This window comes from Microchirus variegatus (assembly GCF_963457635.1).
Source record: "Microchirus variegatus genome assembly, chromosome: 20".
Lineage (NCBI taxonomy): Eukaryota > Metazoa > Chordata > Actinopteri > Pleuronectiformes > Soleidae > Microchirus > Microchirus variegatus.
In genome coordinates this window covers 2363607-2387552 of record NC_139821.1, presented here as the reverse complement: position 1 = coordinate 2387552, position 23946 = coordinate 2363607, and the positions used below count along the sequence as shown (strand labels likewise).

General features: G+C 42.8%; 2 protein-coding genes across 2 annotated transcripts in view; one reads left to right on the top strand and one right to left on the bottom strand.

Annotated features, from left to right (window-relative positions):
* The first annotated feature begins 124 nt into the window (after positions 1-124).
* armc8 (armadillo repeat containing 8) lies at positions 125-13211 on the top strand. The gene is made up of 22 exons (XM_083906883.1): positions 125-254; positions 1679-1755; positions 2459-2530; positions 3305-3447; positions 3586-3683; positions 4166-4258; positions 4364-4444; positions 4537-4612; positions 4702-4792; positions 5716-5776; positions 5867-6067; positions 6974-7069; positions 7156-7238; positions 7332-7413; positions 8059-8145; positions 8261-8353; positions 8456-8605; positions 8683-8778; positions 10465-10560; positions 10660-10732; positions 10843-10936; positions 11330-13211. Exons 1-22 carry the CDS (start codon positions 210-212, stop codon positions 11361-11363), a joined length of 2022 nt encoding a protein of 673 aa, XP_083763009.1. The 5' UTR covers positions 125-209; the 3' UTR covers positions 11364-13211.
* A 4249-nt stretch (positions 13212-17460) lies between these two features.
* The window catches only part of kcnh3 (potassium voltage-gated channel, subfamily H (eag-related), member 3), a gene marked incomplete at its 3' end in the record, with an annotated part of 80928 nt that continues 74442 nt past the window's right edge, over positions 17461-23946 (bottom strand). The window contains exons 12-15 of the mRNA XM_083906882.1: positions 21060-21319; positions 20081-20181; positions 19934-19986; positions 17461-18348 (exon numbers count right to left, since the gene is read on the bottom strand). Of these exons, the coding sequence (XP_083763008.1) occupies positions 17461-18348; positions 19934-19986; positions 20081-20181; positions 21060-21319 (1302 nt within the window). The remainder of the gene's footprint in view (positions 18349-19933; positions 19987-20080; positions 20182-21059; positions 21320-23946) is intronic.

Sequence of the window (23946 nt, the reverse complement as noted above, 5' to 3'; positions counted from 1 at the left end):
GACCGTCGCAGCTCAGCCCCGCAAAGGAGCACCGCCGCTGCGCCGCATTGCTGCTGCGGGAGCTGCGTGACCGAGAGGCCGCAGTCGCTCCACACAGACGCCGCTCACACACACACAGTTCCTCCGTCACTGTCAGCTGCTGCTGCTCTGGGGGGCGGAGTGTCTGCGGAGAGCTGCGCCGACCGGGGCGCTCCATCGTGGGAAGAGAGATGGCGTGCTTGTTGGAGGCCCCTCTCCGCATCAGCGTGCTGTCTGTGAGTGTCACCCCGCCTCTGGTCACACGCACACCGGTCTAAACCTCCGGCACGCAGCGGTTACTCGGCCGCGGCCAGTGAAACTGCGGAGGTTTATGCCCTCTGTTAGCACGCGAAGCTACGTTCAAAGCCTTTTGCAACATGTAGCACCTGGGGCGGCGCGCGTACGTAGCTCGCGCTGGCTCGTTTTACACGCCGACTCTGCCCGAGCGGGCGGGAACGTTCCAAACACGTGATGTTAAGTGCGCGCGGCTGACGCCCGCCCACCGCGCCGGTGTGTCGAGACAACCAAACCGAACGACGGAAGTAGCTGTCAGTGTCACTGGGGGAATGAGTTAGCAGCTAGCTGCTAAGTGACACCGCTGTCACCGCTGTTCGTGCTCAAATAATCCCACACTCACTCAAATAATCCACAGTGCAGTTTTTCCAGGACCCCGCTCTTTAATCCAAACGTGAAATTACACTCGGCAGTAATCTCCGGAGATCGCAAATCACAGAAGCGAACTAAGCTAGCTAACATAAGCTAACCACTAGCGTAGCCACTAGCCTGCCTCCAGGAGTTAAAATTATAGCTCTGTTGTCAACAGTTAGCCACCAATTAGCATATATTTACACACTTAGCATATATATACACATTTAGCAGGTGTCAGTGGGCGTTTTGTGTGCAATCGCTCACGTTTACATTAAAGTGGCAGCAAAAACAACATTCAGAGCAAAATAATGAACGGTCCATTCAGCCAGAAGCTAGTCTCCTGGCTTGTTTTGGTTATTAAAAAAACGCTCAAATGGATGATCAATATAGTTTACGATTAATTTATTGATCCGTTATTAATTCATTAATTGTTGCAACCCTATATAAGTCGATGAATGAATTGTATTGTTATTATACAAAGGTACAATTAAAAATTGTGCAGCTTTCTTTCAATAAACTAGAAGAACATGAATAAATAGAAATATAATGATTGCACCAACTAATAAGAGAGTAAAAGCATTTTATTTTTTGCACACATATAACATCACCCTGTATGAAAATACACACATATTGTACTTCCTATTAAAGTATTTTGGTTTACATGTCTAAAACCAGGCTAATTCCTGCTCATCATTGTTTGTTTCTGAACAAATGTGTAAAAGCACGTTTGATTTTCGCAGGTTGTTGTTGTTGTTGTCTGCTGGCTGGCTTTTTACTCCTCTGGGGAGGTCATGGAAAGTTCCAGTTGGAGCTCTCAGTGATGTAAACAGAATTTTCTGGGGTCACATCACATGGAGCCACTGAGTGATTAACAGTTTTTAAAGGGTCTTGGTGCCATGATGCTGCACGACATGTGCACAAGCAATCAAATCGATCGAACATTGGCTTTTATTTGTTGTTGTTTTTGTTTCCCACCGCACTAATTTGTCTGTTTTTATTTGTCTTCACGCAGGAAGTCACTGCCACGAGTCGGCATTACGTCGACAGACTGTTTGACCCCGACCCACAGAAAGTGCTGCAGGGAGTCATGTAAGTCCTGCAGCTTCATACCTACGTCTTATCTCAGGATTTGATGCACAAAGATTAGGAAATGACCGTGTTGTTGTTGTTGTTGTTGATATTAAAGTTGTTGGACCACTTTTGGCCCACGAGCCGCCTGTAGATGACGTTGATTCTCCCGTGTTTACACTCCCTCTCACACACACGTGGCCTTTCATGTGACTTGGCCACATATCAGTGTTCCAGCGTGGCCTCGTCTCTTCCTCCCCCCCCCCTCCTCCTCCTCCTGGTCTCACTTTCACTCTCTCTTGTCTGGTCGGGCAGTGACCTGAACGGTGACGATTTACGTGGCTATTTTTAAACTTCAAAAGTGGGGGAGAGCTGGTAGCTCTGGTTACGCTCGGTTCCACGAGTCCAAACACCTGACGGATGAAATACAGCTGTACTTTTCCGTTAGCGCTGCTCACTGTCACACACACACACACACACGCGCCTGATATCATCATCATCTCCTGTGTGTGGTGTCTTTTTTTTTTATGAGACATTTGGACGTGTTAGTGATTAACTGTTCAGCTCACGTCAGTCAGTTTCTTACGCGTCAATAAATATCTTTAATTTCACAAAAAAGCCAAAGAAATGAAGCAGGTTTTATCTGAAACTGGGAATTTAAGTTGTGATTTAAAGCACATTAATGTACTGAACGTGAGACTGTTACACACGTTTGTCTTCACAGTGACATGAAGAACGCCGTCATCGGCAACAACAAGCAGAAAGCCAATCTGATCGTCCTCGGAGCCGTGCCCAGGTACGTCGTCCACGTGCACGCTTTATTACTGCGTCACGCTCTCTTTATAAAGAAGTCAACGAGACCTAAATTTAATCCATACGACTCGTTGATCTTCGCTCCCACGACGCTCCGCTCTCGTCGCCTCCTTCACCCATTTATTTTGACCCTATAAATAGAAGGAAAAGGCAGATTTCATTCATATGATGTCTGTAAAACAAAATATGGCTTCTCTTTCTCTGTCCCTTATTGTGTCACAGCAGCAAGTAAATAAATCAAGCACAACTGTCAACGTTTTGTTTGTTGCTCTGTTTTTATTTTACACATTTTCCATGTTTTCTTTTCTGAGATAATTTTTCTGGATTTTTAAAATAAATAAATAAATACATATGAGATCATTTTTATAGATTATATTTATAGATATATTTTAAATGAATACATTATTAATAAAGAAAATAGAAATCAAGAAAAAATATTCTAAATAATGAAAAAAAAATACTAAAAATAAAATTGCCCAAAAAATCAATTGTTTTCCTCATTTTTTAAAAAAGAAATATCGAGAGAAATTATTTTATTAAATTAGAAAAAACAAGAAAAAAATTCAAGAAAAATTATTTAAAAAATTGCCCAAAAACAAAGCCATAAAAAAATATATTTTCATTAATTAAAAAAAAAAGAGCCTAAAAATCAATATTTTTTTCTCATGATTTAAAAAAGAGCAAGAAATATCCAGAATTTTTTTTTGTTTCCCTTTGACCTTTGACCTTTGACCTTGTGTGTGTGTGTGTGGTCCAGGTTACTGTACCTGCTCCAGCAGAGCTCGTCCAGTCTGGAGCTGAGGAGCGAGTGTGCCGTGGTCCTGGGCAGCCTCGCCATGGGCACCGAGAACAACATCAAGTCCCTGGTGGACTGTCACATCATCCCTGCTCTGCTGCAAGGTCTGACACACACACACACACACACACACACACACACACACACACACACACACACACACACACACACACACACACACACACACACACACACTCAGGACCCAGGTCTAACCCGTGTTCCTCTGTGGCGTCTCCCTCCAGGTCTCCTGTGTCCAGACCTGGTCTTCATCGAAGCGTGTCTGCGATGTCTCAGAACGGTCTTCATCAGTCCAGTCACTCCTGTGCAGCTGCTCTACACTGTAGGTTCACAACATCGTCATTTCATTGTTATTTCATTCATCAAAAAATGGCCAATAACAGTCATGCAACTCTGTGGAATATTGTTCTTCTTAAAATTTTGGCATTTAAAAAGAATTAAATGTGATAGTTTGCTCATATTTAAGTATTTTGTATGTATCGTCTCCTGAAAAAGACGCGCAACGTCATGTTTACGTGACTCCGGATTGTTAAAATGAGTCTCTGAAGTTATTTGTAGCGCTGCTCTTTTACTTTAATAAACAGAGCGCGCTAACGGCGCTAAAGGAGCTAACGGAGCTTACTGGTAAACGGTGCCTGGACTCCGGTGTCGCGGCACGTAAACACGACGTCACGCGCGGGTCTTTTCCCCCCGTCAGTCGTCGTGGAAAACACGTCGTGGGCTAGCCTAGCGCCCATCGCTAATTTCAATTGCTTATTGGCCTCATAATGACCACGGTGCTTGTGTTGTTGTGTTTTTTTAAAGGACCCCACTGTGATCCCTCACCTCATGTCTCTCCTGAGCCGCTCGCAGAGAACGCAGGAGTACACCACGCAGATCTTCTCCCACTGTTGTAAGGTATTTGTTGGTACAAATACCTCGCGCTCGCGCTCACACGGTTTTTAATTTCAGTTCCATCACAATATCCACGTCTGTTTGTTTTGTTTTGTTTTTCCCCTGCAGACGCCCGAGCACCAGACGGTTCTTTTCAACCACGGTGCCGTCCAGAACATCGCTCCACTGCTCATCTCCCCGTCGTATAAGGTGAGCGTCCTGTCGGCGATTGTGTTTCCGGTCTCTAAACTGACCGACGCCACCTTTAAAACTGCTCCTGTGTGTGTGTGTGACCTCTGCAGGTCCGGATGCAGGCGTTAAAGTGTTTCTCAGTCCTGGCGTACGAGAACACTCAGGTCTCCATGACGCTGGTGAACGGTGAGGAGATTCTCCTCCTCTTATTCTCAGAGCAGCTTTCACATCACTTCTCTCTGAAACCTTTTTATTTTTCTTTATTTTGTCTCCAGTGCTGGTGGACGGTGAGCGTCTCTCTCAGGTATTTGTCAGAATGATGCAAAGGGATCAGCCCATAGACATGCAGCTAACGGCAGCCAAATGGTAAGTAGCACACAGTGAAGCCCTGATTAGCGCCCTAGTATGAATGTGCTAATTTTTTTAGGTTTTTAATGTGAATACAAAAAACTGGCGTGGAGATTGTGTTGGGTAAAAATGCGATAGTAGCACTTCCATTAGCTCCGCCCACCCAGAAGTCGGCCATTTTGGGCATTAACACACAGTGAACCCCTGATTAGCGCCCTAGCATGAATGTGCTATTTTTCTCCGACATTGTGCTAATTTTTTGAGATGGTTAATGTGAATAAAAACACTATAAATTTGGCGTTGAGGTTGGGTTGGGGAAAAATGCGATAGTAGCACAAACCCATTCGTAGCCACAGAGCTCTATAGCGCCCCCAGAAGTCAGGTCACAGTCGGTCAAAAGTGGCCAAAAGGACATTCAATGCTTGATTTTTTTGATCTTGCCCAATTTGTTTCGACATAGTCGTTCCGATTTTAACCAAACTTGGTAAACTTGTTGCTCTCACGATTCCAAACAAATTTCTAATGTACTTCCATTAGCTCCGCCCACCCAGAAGTCGGCCATTTTGGCCATAAGCACTCAGTAAACCCCTGATTAGTGCCCTAGCATGAATGTGCTATTTTTCTCCGATATTGTGCTAATTTTTGAGACGGCTAATGTGAATAAAAACTCTATAAATTTGACGTTGAGGTTGGGTTGGGGAAAAATGCTACAGTAGCATAGGCCACCCAGAAGTCGGCCATTTTGGAAAAACAAAACCGGCTCGTGTACGCATTTGAACGAAGCTCGCCCTAGCACGTTTGAGCTAGCCGCGCCAAAGTCGGATCATACGTTCTCGAGAAGTTATTGATTAAAACTTGTTGAAGGATTTTTTTTCTACGTCAAAGTAGTAGTTATTTAAAAACAAACACATTTCCTTGACCCTCTTGTCTCTGTGTCCCAGTTTAACGTACATGTGTCGAGCGGGAGCCATCACGACAGACGAGAGCTGCATCGTCCTGAAGGTCCGCCTCCAAACCAATGTGTGACGCGCAATTTCTATTTAAAAGATATTTAAAAACTTTAATACACGCGACTTTTCTGCGTTAATCCAGACGCTGCCGTGTCTGGTGCGCATGTGCAGCAAAGAGCACTTGCTGGAGGAGCGCGTGGAGGGCGCCGAGACGCTGGCCTACCTGATGGAGCCCGACGTGGAGCTGCAGCGGATCGCCAGCACCACCGACCACCTGGTCGCCATGCTGGCCGACTACTTCAAGTACCCCAGCTCTGTGTCGGCCATCACTGACATCAAGAGGGTGGGTCCGGAGTTTTGACGGAGCCTGTTTTCAGATGAAGAACACGGCATAGGGATCATGTTACACAAATCTGTAAATCTGGATTAGATCTGGATTAAATTTAGTGTGATGATAGAGGGTCTGATCCTGCATACCGATACCAAATTTCATTTAAATCAGATGAGTTTTGACCGAGATATTTTAGTTTTTTTTACAGTTTTGCCCATTTGAAAAGATGGGGATTTCGTGAAGATTTATACTTTTTGTGACGTCATTAGTGGAATTATTCTTACCAAAATCGAATGGGAACATACTTGGGTGATCACCTACCCATCACAAAGAAATCAAACTGATCTGACGCATCTAAACTTGTTCAATGGGACCGAGCCATGTTGCGATTAGATTCCCACCAAGTCCATAATCTGGATTAGATCTGGATTAAATTTAGTCTGATGGTAGAGTGTCTCATCCTGAATACTTAAACCTAATTCTGTTCAAATCTGATCAGTTTTGACCGAAATATTAAAGTTTGTTTTACAGTTTTGCCCATTATGAAAGAATGGTGTTTCTTGAAACACAATGGGATTCAACCAATGGGATTGAACCAGAATCCAGATTTGGATGAAATATAATCTGGTGGTAGAGTATCTGATCCTACACATATGTACCAAATTTCGTTTGAATCCGATGAGTTTTGACAGAGATATTTTAGTTTTTTTTACAGTTTCACCCATTGAGAAAGAATGGGATTTCTTGAAACTTTGAACATGTTTTGTGACGTCACGAGTGGGTCGATTCTGACCAAAATTGAATGGTAACATCCTCGGGTGGTCACCTACCCATCACAGAAAATTCAGACTGATCCGCCAAAAAAATTTTTGTTGACACACTGCGACTTTAACCGTTCACCCGCTCTGTCGTTCACAGTTGGATCACGACCTGAAACACGCGCACGAGCTGCGACAAGCTGCTTTCAAACTTTACGCCTCGCTCGGCTCTAACGACGAGGACATCCGCAAAAAAGTAACCTCTCCTCCTCATTTTTTTTAACATTTATAATTTTATACGTTTAAAGTTGACTCATTTTACCTTTTTTTTTTTTTTGTCAGATTACAGAGACGGAGAACATGATGGACAGGATAGTCAGCGGCCTATCAGAATCCAGCATTAAAGTGCGCTTGGCTGCCGTCAGGTACGCGTTTTATAAACTTTATAACAGACGCGGTTTTTTTGTCTCTTCATTGGTTTAAAATGCTTTTTAAACTTTTTTTTTTTTTTGTCCCAGGTGTCTTCACAGTCTTTCCCGCTCGGTGCAGCAGCTGAGGACGAGCTTCCACGACCACGCCGTGTGGAAACCTCTCATCAAGGTGCGGGGCGCTACAGATTTAGATTAATCTGAGGGGATTAAAGTGCATAAAAACTCTTGAAACGTTGCATGCAGGGTATCCGCGGGGTCTTGAATTTTGCTAAAATCTCATAAAAGGTCTTAAATACAATTTTGAAAAATCTATTCTCTATCTATTATTATTATACTTTTATTTAAAACGTGCATAAAAACGCTCGCTTTGAAATGTTTCTATTTTTGAGGATGCACTAGCATAACAACGCGGAACTAAAGTAGGCCACCTGTGCTGCCTGGTGAGAATTTATCAAGCACTAACTAGCTAGTGTGCTGTGCACGCGCCGCGGTCTGTTATTGTAGCTTAGCATAGCATAGCAGCGGAGAAAACTTAACGTAAACCCACGGCTAAGCCGAATTGCAAGTTCAACAATTTTTGTCTTAAATTGTATTCATTATGGTCTTAAAAAAGTCTTAAATTTGACTTGTTGAAACCTGCAGAGACCCTGTGCATGGAGGTCAGGTTTGGCGAAAATGCGATATATAATGTGGGGCGAAAAAAATTTAGTTCCTCAGAATTGCCCGAAACTTGGCGTGAAGATGTTCTGGACCAAGACGAACAAAAAAGTCGATCGTAACCATGGCCTAATCTGTAATCCCTGTAATCTATCAGCTGCTGCAGAACGCTCCAGATGAGATCCTGGTCATGGCCTCCTCCACACTATGCAATCTACTGCTGGAGTTCTCGCCCAGCAAAGAGGTCCACACACACACACACACACACAAATGTTGGAGTATAATGTGTTTGGACTCGTTTTTTTTTGCCTCTGAGCGAATAAACAAATCTGTTTATTTATTTATTTATGTATTTGCAGCCGATTCTGGAGTCAGGAGTAATCGAACTACTATGCAGTTTGACCCAGAGTGACAGTCCGGCGCTGAGGGTCAACGGGATCTGGGCCCTGATGGTAACTAACTACTCTGTATTATGACGATTGGTGAAGGTTTTAAGTCCTGCAGACGTTTTAACATGTAGTCGATAACAAATCTGTCTGCGTCTGTGTGTGAAGAACATGGCGTTCCTGGCCGATCAGAAGGTGAAGGTGGAGATCCTCGGCTGCCTCGGCACGGAGCAGCTGTTCCGTCTGCTGTCGGACCCCGACACCAACGTCCTGATGAAGACGCTGGGTCTGCTGCGGAATCTGCTCTCCACGCGGCCGGTGAGCAACGCACACACACACACACACAACAAGAAGAAAAAGCAAACCTGACTCTCTGTGTCTTCGTCTGCCGTCAGCACATCGACCAGATCATGACTTCTCACGGGAAACAGATCATGCAGGCGGTGACGCTCATCCTGGAGGCGGAGCATAGCATCGAGGTGAAGGAGCAGGTGAGTGAATGCAGAGTTAGGACCAATTCCAATTCCTATCTTAACCCTTAATCTCAACTGGCCCTCAAAACCAAGTGTTGAGGGTTATTTTGTCACTTAGAAATGGGAATAATGCGAAAGAAGCTGCGTCCAGTCAAAAAGAAGAAGAAGAAGAACGCGTTTACGTCAGGATTATTTATTTATTATTTTATTTCAGTCAAGTTATTAGGTTGTCAATTAGTTATAAGATGATACTCATACAAATATTCAGCTGACAGTTACCACACACCACAACTTATTGAAAAGTAAACCATAGCAAACGATCGCTTGTCCTGCACCGGCCGGCTATTGACAAAAGATCGTAAAATAAAAATAAATGTAACGCAACAATGACGTCAGTAATCCATAATATGGGCCTAAACTAAGATAATACAATGGTTTTCATCATTTTTATGTCTTTTGGACCAAAATGTTTTTTTTCAAAAAATGGTCACATTTTGGACGACATAGTATAGTATGACGTTTTTGTCAAATTTTGGAGCAAAATTTTTTTTCAAAAATGTTCACATTTTGGACGAAATATGAAGTTTTAGTCAAATTTTGGACAACATTTATTTTTATTTTTTTTGAAATTGTCAGATTTTGGATAACATAGTATGGCGTTTTCATCAAACTTTGGACCAAAAATTTTTTTTCAAAAAAATTGTCCGATTTTGGACGACATAGTATATATAGTATGACGTTTTTGTCAAATTTTGGACAAACATTTTTTTTTTCAAAAATTGTCAGATTTGGACGACATAGTAAAGTATGACGTTTTTGTCAAATTTTGGAGCAAAATTTTTTAGAATTTTTTTTTACCGATTTTTGACGACATAGTATATATAGTATGACGTTTTTGTCAAATTTTGGACAAACATTTTTTTTTTCAAAAATTGTCAGATTTGGACGACAGTAAAGTATGACGTTTTTGTCAAATTTTGGAGCAAAATTTTTTAGAATTTTTTTTTACCGATTTTTGACGACATAGTATATATAGTATGACGTTTTTGTCAAATTTTGGACAAACACTTTTTTTTTTTTAAATTGGCATATTTTGGACGACATATGACGTTTTTGTCAAATTTTGGAGCAAAATTTTTTCTCAAAAATGTTCACATTTTGGACGAAGTATGAAGTTTTAGTCAAATTTTGGACAACATTTATTTTTATTTTTTTTGAAATTGTCAGATTTTGGATAACATAGTATGGCGTTTTCATCAAATTTTGGACCAAAAAATTTTTTTTCAAAAAAATTGTCCGATTTTGGACGACATAGTAAAGTATGACGTTTTTGTCAAATTTTGGAGCAAAATTTTTTAGAATTTTTTTTTACCGATTTTTGACGACATAGTATATATAGTATGACGTTTTTGTCAAATTTTGGACAAACACTTTTTTTTTTTTAATTGGCATATTTTGGACGACATATGACGTTTTTGTCAAATTTTGGACCAAAATTAAAAAAAAAAAAAAATGCCCTTAAACTTGGCCCTCAACTTAATTTGAATCGGGACAGCACTTGCACTAGAGGGAGAGCATTTTTGAGATTGAGGATTAAGATTGAGGGTTAAGCAAAAGAATTGGAATTCACCCAAAAATCATCGCTGAGCAAAAAAGAAACGACAAGAATCAGCTGCTGACGTCACCTCTGACCTCTGCTCTCAGACGCTGTGCATCCTCTCCAACATCGCCGACGGCAACACGGCCAAGGACGTCATCATGACCAACGACGACATGCTCCAGAAAATCAAATACTACATGGTGAACAACGTCTTTTCATTTCATCTAATTTGAATAGTGGGAGTTTTTTTTTTTTCTTACATCTTATATATTGTTGTTTGTGTTTGTGTTGAAACTCAGGGACATTCAAACGTGAAGCTGCAGCTCGCCGCCATCTTCTGCGTCTCCAACCTGATCTGGAACGAGGTGGACGGTAAGAGATGCATTACATTTCTGATCTTGTTCACTGTAACGACGCCGCAGACGAATGAATGAATGAATGAATGAATGAATGAATGAGTAAATGAATAACGTCACCTGCAGGTTCTCAGGAGCGTCAGGACAAGTTGAGGGAAATGGGCTTCGTCGACGCCCTGCACAAACTGACACAGGCGTCTGACGCTTACCTCAGTGACCGGTGAGGAACACTCAGTTAGAACATGTTTATGTCTTTATCTTCACTGTTAGACAGACTTTAACAACAGGAAACTGAAGGCTTGTAAACCACTCACTCTCCCACACCAAACCCCATAGAGAAAACCAGTGATTTTAAGATCACAGAGACACAGGAGTTCACAGGAGTTGTTGATCCACTGCTGCCTCCATCACTAACTTCAAACGTCTTATTTTGTCAATTCGGCTTTTGAAAATCTTCATTCAGATTAACCTCAGTGACACAAAGTGACCACACGAGGCAGCAGTAGACCAGCAGCTCCTGTGTCCCTGTGAGCTAAAATCACTGGTTTTCTCTATGGGCTTTGGTGCATTAGTTTGTAAAAATGAACTCACTTTTTTCTTCTTTTCTTCTCAGGGCGAACACGGCGATGCAGCAGTACCTAGCGTGACCACAGGGGGGAAGAAGAAGAAGAAGAAGAAGGAGGAGTCTTCTACTGCCAGCCTACATAACTATTGCCAGGAGGGGGCGCCACTGGTTGTGTTTAATTTTGAGGTTTTGTTTTGATGCACAGAGACACCTTTTTTTTTTTCTTTTCTTTTTTTTGGGGTGACCTTTGGCGACCTCCGTTGACCTCTAACCCTGCGCCTCAACGCTTTGGCTCGGAGACCGCGGTCTTTGGGAAATCGACGGTTAAGAGGATTTCACTTCTTTGAGAACGAAGTGCTTTTTTTTGTTTGTTTGAAAAATGATGATGTTTTTTTTTCCGTTGGAGGAGGAGGAGCCGGCGCCGCCACGCCCCCTCGCCGCCGCGGCTCTCGGAGGTTTTGACGCCGGCTTTTAATCCCACTTTTATTTTATTTTTGTGCTAATTTGAACTAACATTTACGTTGGAGTGAGGACACGTTTGGACAAAACATCAAAGGACTGTCTATTTTCAAATGTTTCCTTCTGGGTTTTTTTTGTGGATACATACCTCGTAAATATATAAATATATATATAAATATGAACATAAATATATATATTTTTGGATTTTTATCCCCCTCACTTCCCCTCTCTCTCTCACCCCCCGTGTGGCTTCGTACATCGTCTCTGAACCATGACTCGGCACAGATTCTCCCTCGTATCGGACGTTGAACGCGGTGCATGATGGGAGTTATCGCGATTCTCATCACTTCCTGTTGTTGTTTGTGTTTTGTTTTTTTCGTCCCTCCCTGTGGTTCTGCACTGTTTCCTGTCCCAACACCCGGGAGAAGTAAGATGGTCATGTGATCCATGGAATTCCTACGTTTTTTTTGTGTTTTTTTAAATTTTTTGTTTGTTTGCGTGTGTTTTGTTTTAAGAAGTGAGACAAACTTAAGGCCGTGAGTAAAAGTGGGCGTCGTCTTCTTCTCCGAACACAACGTGAATTTGTCGCGATCTATTGCGCTAATCGCATGTATCGCGATCGGTCGGCGCGGATATCGCATAATTGCGATAAACTCACACAACACCTCTGGTGAGAGTGAGCGCCATCTAGTGGACTCGCGATATCTTCAAATATTGGTTTTGAAAATGTTTTATCGGATATCGTCAAAAAACACGTCCGGAAAACACCGATGCAATATCGTTATCGGATATCATCCCGACTTTCCGTAACTAAACATTTTCTTGACGAGTTAGCGTCGATAACGTCGTTCGTTTTTGCGATTAATCGTTTTCATCGAAAAATGTTGAGCGGTGTTTCCGAAAACCTCGAAATCATGTCCTATTTTGTTTAAATTAAAATTAATCGGTTTAAACGATTTTCTTACGAAGAAAAACAAAAAAGTCGTCACGTTTAAAAAAAAAAAATAAGAAGAAAAATCGGAAAAAACTTTCTTTAATTCGTTAAAAAAAAACACTTAAGTTGACGAACTGAAAATAGTTGACGATTGATTTACTAATTAATTAATAATCGATAAAATCGTCGCAGTTCTCGTCTCAAACGCTAATTTTAGTTCTTCGGAGAAAGAACGGGATTCAAATTTAGTTTAATCGACGATAAATTACAAACATCGCAAAATGACGAGGCTTTAAAACGCGAGTTTCTTTCACAAGCAGAAGGCCACGCCCACTTTTATAAACGGTCCATGAAGAGAAAGCTAGCGCAATGTGATACTGCCCCCTGGAGGCTAAAAGCACTTAGCGCATCCTTTTGAGTCATTGTTTTTCTTCATCATCGTCATCATTATTGCGACGTTTCTCGCCCGTCGCTCCGTCACATTTCACCCGTTCACGCTGAAGCTCTGATTGAATGAATGTTACCATTGACAAATATATGCAGAACTGAAGAAGAACGTGGTCTGTGTCGCAGTCTCTTTTCTCGCAAATCAGATCGCGTTTTTAACGCAAACTGGAACGAACTGTTAGGTCTTTTTTTACGAAGTTTCTTCTCTGAACTCATGAAGTGTGAATAAGTGATTTTTGGGTTACGGTTAGCGAAAAAGTGGACGGAAAGAAAAAAAATGTGTAATCGTAACTTTTTTTTTGGTAAAAATTGTCAATATGTTGATCTTTTAAACAATATTTTGTAGTTTTATGACGTAGCATTTACGAGTTTGTGTCTCAGTGACGGAAGACGCCAAAAACGAAAAAATCGGGATTAAGAACAAACGTCATCTGCTGCACAATTAAAAAAATATATAAAAAAAAAAAATAACGATGCATTAAAATAACTTCCCATATTTTCATAATCCAACAAAAGTTAATTTACATAAAAAAAGTTTGTATTTTATATAAAAAAAAAAAAAAAGGTGAACTACAGTGGAATAAAAAGCCAGAATTCTGAGATTAAAGTCAGAATTTTTCGCAAAAACTCAAGAAATCTGACTTTAATCTCAAGAATTGTGATTCCCCCCCGTGAGAATTCTGAGATTACTTTTGACTTTAATCTCAGATTACTCAGTGAAAACACAGAATTCTGACTTTAATCTCAGAATGTGAAAAAAATATATAATTTAATCTCAAAATTCTGAATTCATTCTTCACAGAAAAGACTTTTATAATGACTTTTAACTTTAATCTCAGACTTCCTGATAAAGAAGAAATCGTATCTATATTTCCATACGTGGGCTAAATACCAGATTATAATCCCAGTGGTGGTCATGAGTGAGTGAGTCTGACGTGGTAGAAAACAACACTTCTTTATTTCGAGACAGAATGGAATCATCCTGGTACTGAAGCATTTTTCTTTATGTAACAGTAGTCGTTCATAATAAAATACATCTGCACCCCGGCGCCCCCTGCAGGACGACCACAGTTCACCCTCCACAGCTCTAAAGCAGGCGCATTCCTCATGCAGAAAGAAGCTGTGACATGCAGTTGGATTTAAACCCCGCCCCCTCCCCCCCTCCCACAGTAACCTGCAGAGTCCAGTCCAGTCCAGTCCAGTCCAGATCCAGGTCCAGACTCTGTGAGTGTTTGAGTCCAGCAGCAGAAAAAAACTGACCGCTTCTTATTTTACAGGTGACAAAAACCACCGTCATCAACAACGCCAGAGGAAAACAAAGCAGAAGTCCTGAGCCCTCCACAGTGATGCATTCTGGGTAGTGGAGTTGTTCAGGGTGTTGAGTGTGTGTGTGTGGAGGACGGGATGGAAACTGTGTGTGTGTGTGTGTGTGTGTGTGTGTGCTACATACAAGGTCGCTAAGGTTGAAAAACGCTCTCTCACACCAAACCCCATAGAGAAAATCAGTGATTTTAGCTCACGGTGGTCTACTGCTGCCTCGTGTGGTCACTTTGTGTCACTGGATTAAATCTGAACGGAGATTTTCAAAAGCCGAATTGACAAAATAACACATTCAAACTCAGTGATGGAGGCAACAGTGGATCAACGACTCCTGTGAACTCCTGTGTTGCTGTGATGTTAAAATCGCTGGTTTTCTCTATGGACTTTGGTGCAGGGAGAGTGAAGGCTCTACAAAATTGACAAAAACGTCAGTTTCCTGTTGTAAAAGTGTGTCCAACGGCGAAGATAAAGACGTGAACGCGTTCTCGAGACATCGTAGACTTAAAGCGACGTAGATTCGATGAGCTGATAAGTACAGTGTGAACGTAGCCATACGTCGTTTAAAACCCCAGAGGTGAAAATCCATTCCCTTATTAGAAAATAAATAAAAGACATGGCTCATAAATAAATAAATTAGCAAACAAACAGAGTTGTTCTCTGTTGGTGACGTTTATGGCTTTTTCTGGTGAAATAATGTTGTTGTTGTTGTTTTGATCCGAACGCTTGTGAGCAGCTAACGGGTGAAGAAGGACGTGATGGGGGAGGAGTCTGAGTCTTTGTGTGTTGAAGGCACGAATGGCTGATGACTAAAGCTCAGGACTGATGTGGGACTCTGCTCTAAAGGCTGCGTAAACAGTGGTGACGACTAAAAAACACACCACGGCGTCCTTACAGCCTGTGTTATGTCTTTGGCACAAGACCCACTGACCTTTGACCCAGACGTGACGACATTTTTTTCATTTAACTTCATTTAAAAAAAAAAAAAACCTGAACTAACCCTTTAAAAAACATCCGAGCTAATTCAGAAAACCGATACGAGCCGATCTGATAGAGTTTCACGTTCACATCGGAAGTCGGAACTGGGAGCGACGTCGCCTCGGAGTTCACCGCGTTTCAGTTTAGAAGTTGGGGCTCGGAAAAAGAGCTCTACGATAAACCAGTTTTGGAAAAAGAGTTCTACGATAAAAGAGTTCTACGATAAAAGAGCTCTACGATAAAAGAGCTCTACGATAAACGAGTCGGAAAAAGAGTTCTACGATAAGAGTCGATGAAAGAGCTCTACGATGAGTGGATAGAAAGAGCGCTACGATAAAAGAGCTCTACGATAAGAGTCGATGGAAAGAGCTCTACGATAAACGAATCGGAAAAAGAGCTCTACGATAAGAGTCGATGTAAAGAGCTCTACGTTAAAGAGCTCTACGATAAACGAATCGGAAAAAGAGCTCTACGATAAGAGTCGATGTAAAGAGCTCTACGTTAAAGAGCTCTACGATAAACGAGTTGTAAAAAGCTCTACGATAATAGTCGATGAAAGAGCTCTACGATGAGTGGATGGAAAGAGCGCTACGATAAAAGAGCTCTACGATAAGAGTCGATGGAAAGAGCTCTACGTTAAAGAGCTCTACGATAAACGAGTCGTAAAAAGCTCTACGATAATAGTCGATGAAAGAGCTCTACGATGAGTGGATGGAAAGAGCGCTACGATAAAAGAGCTCTACGATAAGAGTCGATGGAAAGAGCTCTACGTTAAAGAGCTCTACGATAAACGAGTCGTAAAAAGATCTACGATAATAGTCGATGAAAGAGCTCTACGATAAGAGTCGATGGAAAGAGCTCTACGTTAAAGAGCTCTACGATAAACGAGTCGTAAAAAGCTCTACGATAATAGTCGATGAAAGAGCTCTACGATGAGTGGATGGAAAGAGCGCTACGATAAAAGAGCTCTACGATAAGAGTCGATGGAAAGAGCTCTACGTTAAAGAGCTCTACGATAAACGAGTCGTAAAAAGCTCTACGATAATAGTCGATGAAAGAGCCCTACGATGAGTGGCTGGAAAGAGCGCTACGATAAAAGAGCTCTACGATAAGAGTCGATGGAAAGAGCTCTACGATAAACTAATCGGAAAAAGAGCTCTACGATAAACGAGTCAGAAAAAGAGCTCTACGATAAACAAGTCGGAAAAAGAGCTCTACGATAAACGAGTCGGAAAAAGAGCTCTACGATAAACAAGTCGGAAAAAGAGCTCTAGGATAAGAGTTGATGAAAGAGCTCTACGATAAGAGTCGATGGAAAGAGCTCTACGATAAACAAGTCTATGAAAGAGCTCTACGATAAAAGAGCTCTACGATAAACGAGTTGAAAAAAGAGCTCTACGATAAGAGTCGCTGAAAGTGCATTAAAAAAATTGGTCCGAGTTCTGACAACAAATGGAATGCAGCGTATGTGTGCGACGTAAATACTACGGAAGGGAAATTAACGATAAAAGCATCGCTGTGTTTTTTTTTTTAAACGATTAACGCGAGTGGCAGCCATTTTGGAATCCTGAACGTCAGGGGTTTACGAGGTTTCTCCGACCCGAGGTCGTGTTCCAGTTAAATCTTCCAGACTCGTAAAAAAAAAAAATCCGACTTCCGACTACGAATGAAACGCACCGTCGTTCAGATCAGTGTGCTGTGGTTTAAAGACGTGTGTGTGTGTGTGTGTGTGTGTGCCGGCCCTTTAAAAGGGGGCGGGGACAATCCTGACTGGTCGTAAAAAGCGATCGTGTGTGAGTTTGGTGTAAGTGGGTGGAGTTTGGTGTAAGTGGGCGGAGCTTGTTTTTCAGCTCCAGCGATGAATGGAAGTGTTTTTTCTTTAAGCTGCGATGCTGTTTTTTTGAGAGTTTGTGCTGTGTTTCCGCGTCTTCGTCCTCCGAGGACTTCCTGTGTCCGTCCCGATGAGATTGTCCCGCCCTCTTCCGTCCCCTGCTACTTTGTTCCCGCCCCCCCCCCTCCCTCATGCATTCATTCACTCATTCATTCACAACGCCGGCTCCTCCTCATCGATGAAGCTGATGTCCTCGATGGACGAGCGTCCGTCCTCCGCCTGCCGTCCCCACTCCTGCATCTCCAGCTCCTGGGGACGCACGGCGGCGGCGGCGTCCTGGTGGTGGCGCTGTGACTTGCACCAGGCCCCGCCCCCCGGCGTCGTCGTCGTCGTCGTCGTCCTCGCGCTAAAGTCCAGAGACGACGGCAGAGACAGAGACGAGGACGTGACGGGGACGGAGGAGGAGGACGACGGGGACGGCCTGAGGCGACGGTCGCCGGGCGAGGAGGAGAGCGAGGGCGGGGCCGAGCAGTGGGGCGGAGGAGGCGTGTCCTGGGAGGGAGGGGGCGTGTCCTGGGAGGGAGGAGGCGGGAGCAGGCCTCGGCTGACGCAGCCGGCCGGTCTGGACGTGTGAGGACCCTGACACGGGGACAGAGACGGCGAGGACGACACGGAGAAGGACGGCGATGGCGAGGGCGTGTGGGACAGAGGAGGCGGGGCCTGCAGCGGCGGCAGAAACACGCCGTTAGCGGCGGACGCGCGGGGGAGTTCGTCTTCGGCTACGAGGTCAGAGGTCACGGAGAGCGGGACGCGACCCCGCGGCTGTGGCGACCGAAAGGTCTTTGTCGCGTGCGGCGTCGGCAGGAGACACCCGGGCAAGTCCACCGTCTCGCTGTCGCCGCTGTCCAACAGGGACCGCGTGTCCGCGTGTCTCTGCGGCGCGAGGGAGGCGTGCGAGGCGCTGCTGGGGGGCGGAGTCAGATTTGGCACCATGGTCATCAGGATTGGCTGCGCCGCCGTTTGGAGGAGGGGCTTAAGGAGGAGCGTCATCTCCCGCAGCTCCTGCGCGAGTCTGCACACTTGTTTAGAGAGACTGTTCATCTGAGGCGGGAGACACACAGAGACGCGGTTGCAGGCGGTTTTTTTATTTGCCGACTCATGATTCCCAACTCACAAAAAAAAGAATATATATATATATATATTTGGAAATTGCTGAGTCAGCATTCCCAACCCATTAAGAAGGGGCGGAGGGATAAGAGCTGGAAATTACTGACTCAGAAATTGCTCAGTCAGCATTCCCACCTAATTAAAAACAACAACAGTAGTTGGAAATTGCTGAGTCAGCATTCCCACCTTTTTTTTTAAACAGGAAAACAATAGATGGAAATTGCTGAGTCAGCATTACCGACTAATGTAATAGTTGGAAATTGCTGAGTCAGCATTCCCAGCCCATTAAGAAGGGGCGGAGGGATAAGAGCTGGAAATTACTGACTCAGAAATTGCTCAGTCAGCATTCCCACCTAATTAAAAACAACAACAGTAGTTGGAAATTGCTGAGTCAGCATTCCCACCTTTTTTTTTAAACAGGAAAACAATAGATGGAAATTGCTGAGTCAGCATTACCGACTAATGTAATAGTTGGAAATTGCTGAGTCAGCATTCCCAGCCCATTAAGAAGGGGCGGAGGGATAAGAGCTGGAAATTACTGACTCAGAAATTGCTCAGTCAGCATTCCCACCTAATTAAAAACAACAACAGTAGTTGGAAATTGCTGAGTCAGCATTCCCACCTTTTTTTTTAAACAGGAAAACAATAGATGGAAATTGCTGAGTCAGCATTACCGACTAATGTAATAGTTGGAAATTGCTGAGTCAGCATTCCCAGCCCATTAAGAAGGGGCGGAGGGATAAGAGCTGGAGATTGACTCAGAAATTGCTGAGTCAGCATTCCCACCTTTTTTTTTTAAACAGGAAAACAATAGATGGAAATTGCTGAGTCAGCATTCCCAGCCCATGAAGAAGGGGCATGGGGATAAGAGCTGGAAATGACTGACTCAGCGTTTACAACTATTAAAGTGGAAAGGAAAACAACCTTTGGAAATTGCTGAGTCATCATTCCGACCTTGTATTACTTTTTCTTTTTTTTTTAAAAAAAAGGAAAACAATAGTCGTAAATTGCCGAATCAGCATTACCAACTAATGTAAAAAAAAAAAAACAATAGTTAGAAATTGCTGAGTCATCATTCCCACCTTTTTTTTCTTTTTAAACAGGAAAGCAATAGTTTGAAATTGCTGAGTCAGCATTACCAAACATTTTTTTTTTTTTAAAAAGGACATGAAAACAGTGGTTGTAATTCACTGACTCAAAATAAAATAAAATGAGAAAACAATAGCTATTAATTGCTGAGTCAGCGTTCCCAACTCACAAAGAAAACAGGAGCTCAGTAATTGGAAATTTCTGACTCAGCATTCCAAACTCATAACAAAAGAATGGGGGAAAAACAGTTGAAAATTGCTGACTCAGCATTACAAAATAAGAGACCTTCTCTTCTAAATATCCTAAATGCAGAGTCATATAAACTCAAGTTAAAACCTTAGTCATGTTTAAGTTGTGATGATATGATATAATCACACATTTATCATAAATAACTAAATCTAAAACAGAATAATCAAAGGTAAACACTCACCTCCTCGGTCAGTTTGGACACGCTGTGTTTGATCTCTGAGTGCTCACGACTCCCTGCAACCAACACACACACATTAACCCTCCACACTGTATGTATGTGTGTGTGTGTGTGTGTGTGTGTGAGGTCACGTGTGTGTGTGTGTGTTACCTGTATACGGAGAGGGCGGAGCCACAGGCGACAAACTGGGGCTGAACTCAAACTTCTGCGTCGACGTGGAACTCGTCTCCGTCTCGATGCCGTCCACGAATCTGTGCAGAGGGGGCGGAGTTAACGCCAACACCTGGTCACATGGTCATTAACTGGTTACGGTTAAGCTAGGTTAACTCAGGTGGATAATCATCATGACTCGGCATAAAAAAACTAATACATGAAACAGAAGATGAAATCAATGACTCAGCGTTTCCAACTCATTAAAAATGAAAACAACATTTTTAAACCGATGACTCTGCGTTTAACGTCTAATAAAGGGACGAAGTTTTGTTTACACTGAAAAAAATGAATGGACGTCAATGCAGAGTCCTCACGAGAGTAGCAGCGCAGACTTGTGTGTGCACGTGTGTGTGTGTATGTACTTGTATGCGTATATTTGTGAGGACATTGTCCTCACTTTGTGCGCCACCTTTTTCAGTGTCCTCGCTAACACCGCTGCACAAACACAAACAGGTGTGTGTGTGTTTGTGACTACCTGTTTTTGTTGCCTCTTAAGGACCGAGTAAAAACACCTGCCACGTGAGGACCAGCAGTCCCAGTGGAGACTAAAACCTGGTTCTAATGAGGCAGAGCCTTATTTCTAATGGCGCCGGGTTAAGTTTAGGGCTAAAATTTGAATTGTGGTTAGTTTAAGGTTAGTGTTGGTCATTAGCCGTTAGCGATGATGCTAACCGTCTGCAGTTTGTCCTTTAATCTCTGCACACAACAGTGCGAAAACCTTTACACCTTCCAGCAGCAGCATCAGAGCGCGGCGCTGTGCGCTGCCGGTTGCCATGACAACCCGACACCTTCGCCTCATCTCCATATTTTCTCCGGTTACGGCTCACAGTCGTCTTCTCCGTCTGACTGTGTGTTTTTATATCGTTGTCAGGTCCATTAAAAAAAAAAACATCAACAAACCTCGGTGTGCGTTTACCTGGGGCTGAGTTCGGGCGGCGCGCCGCAGAAGCTGACCACGGGGATCTGCAGCGTGGTGGGGCGCAGCGACAGCTCCGAGGGAGCGCGGAACGGCCGCGGCGGCAGCAGCGGCGAGCGCACGGGCGAGCTGATGCCTCGGCTGAGGCGCAGCGGCGAGCGGGGAGCGCGGCAGCCCGAGCCCTGCGCCTCGTCGCCCTCCTCGTCCTCGCGGATCGACGGCAGCTTCTTCACCAGACCGCCGTTACTCTCCCAGTCCACCTGAGGGAGACAGAGAGGCGTCGTCGTCGTTGTTAGCATCGGCGCATTTCATTTGAACTTGTTAGTGTATTTGTTTCACAGTAAATCAGTCGTACACATAAAACTCTCGTATATCGACATGTTTCTACGATGTTTGTGCGCTAAAAAAATAAATACCACGTAGAGCGTTGTAATCGTCTGGTGTCGCGATTAATGACAAAAGCAAAAAGTTTCCGATTTCCAATGTAAACGGAATGCGATGAAGTGCTATTAACGACTGCTTTAATCATTTAGCAGCTTTCAATCAGTCGTAAACATAGAACTCTGTACGTTTTTTTTTATTTTTATCGTAGACATGTTTCTACGATGTTTACATTGTATGTAAAGCGCTGTAATCGACTGGCGTTGCGAACAATGACAAAAATCCTGATTTGAAAAAAAAATCCTGGTTTTCTTTCCGACTTCTCAACCCGGAATGCGATAAATTAATTAATAGATAAATAAATATTCCGATTTCCGATGTAAACAGTATGCGATTTAGTGCTATTAACGAATGCTTTAATCATTTAGGCTTAGCCTTAGTCTTAAACATAGAACGGTGTACGTTTTTATCGTAGACATGTTCCTACGATGTTTGCGCAAAATACCACCTAGAGCGTTGTAATTGACTGGAATTCCGAACAATGGCTAGCCCGAGATACGTTTTTTTGCCATAAAATCGATCACAGTAAATCAGTCGTACACATAGAACTGTTTAAGTTTTTATCGTATTATCGTATATCGACATGTTTCTACGATGTTTGTGCGCTTAAAATAAAATACCACGTACTGTAGAGCGTCGTAATCGACTGGTGTTGCGAAAAAATGACAAAAATCCCGTTATATACGTTTGGTTTTCTTTCCGACTTCTCAACCGGAATGCGATAAAAATCCAGGGTGACTCCCACTCCCAGTTTCCCATTTCCGATGTAAACGGAACGCGATGAAGCGCTATTCACGACTGCTTTAATCATTTACCTGCTTTAAATCAGTCGTAAAACATAGAACTCTGTACATTTTTATCGTAGACATGATGTTTACGCAAAATACTACACAGAGCGTAGAAGAATTATCCTTATTTATAAATTATGATTCATTTTACATCATTGAACATGCAATAAAAATAAAGAATATTCTGATTTTCATGCTAAAAAAAAGCAATTAAATGTTGTTAAAAGTGTAAAATAATATTGATTGTGTGTTTTATGTCTTTCATATTTAAAATAATATACACGTTTGTGTATTTTATAGATAATTTTTTGCTACTCTGATGACTAGTTTGTGATGTAGTGACAGGTTTGCACCAGCAGGTGGCAGACAGAGACAATAATATGAAGAAGTCTTTATACCAGTAAACACTGAGAGTCTCAGGAGACACTGAGCTAATGATGTTATTCATTTATTTATGAGTTTACATTTTTATTTGATTAGTTTTACTGTGAAGGCAAATTTAATCTCTCTATATTTATTTATGTTTTTTGTCATAAATATATTAACATCATTAAAAATTTACTTTTTTCTTCTCAATGTTTTTAAAAATTAAACTTGATGCAGACGTCTGCTTTGTATCTTTGGGCCAAACGACTGGAGACTGAGGAGGTTATTATATTTATGTTTTCATTAGAATGACGTCTTCTTTCTTTTGTTTACACACACACGCACACACACACACACACACACACACACACACACACACACACACACACACACACACACACACACACACGCACACGCGCACACACAGTTTCATATCTCATCACACACACACCTCTCTGCTCTCTCCTCCATTTCATCAAACATCTCTTTCTTTCTTTCTTCTGCTCATCATTCCCTCCTCCCCTCCCCCTCTATGGCCCCTCCCCCTCCCCCCTCTGGCCCCTCCCCCTCTCCCCCATGGCCCCTCCCCCTCCTCTGTGGCACTGTAATGTATTTATAGCTCGTCTGTTTCTAATCTTAGCTCCTGAGGTAAAAAAGAGAAGAAAAATACAACAATCATTCAGTGATGAGGGGGAGGATGATGAGTGTGTGTGTGTGTGTGTGTGTGTGTGTGTGTGTGTGTGTGTGTGTGTGTGTGTGTGTGTGTGTGATGAACAGGCAAAAGCACGAACTCACAGACTATTTTTCTAAATAACGATAAACAAAACAAAAATAAAGCCAGACAGTTTTAGTCTCTCTGGTCCTGAGTGTGGAAAAGACCTGAGCTAAAATAATAATAATAATGATGATCAGGTCTGAGAGAGAGCAGTGAGAGTCAGCAGGGGGCGCCGCTGAAAACACTCTCCTCAAATATTCTTTATTTATTTATTCCACAACGTGAACACAGTCATGCTCTGGAGATCCATTCTCACTCTGACTGTGTGTGTGTTTTCCTGCAGGCTCACACACACACACACACACACACACACACACACACACACACACACACACACACACACACACACACACACACACACACACACACACACACACACACACACATACACACTTGTTTTCATACCTTAGTGAGGACACCAACTCCTTAATCTGACCTTAACCATCACAACTAAATGCCTTAATGTCCTCATAAACATGTAAATACAGGCACACACACACACACACACACACATACA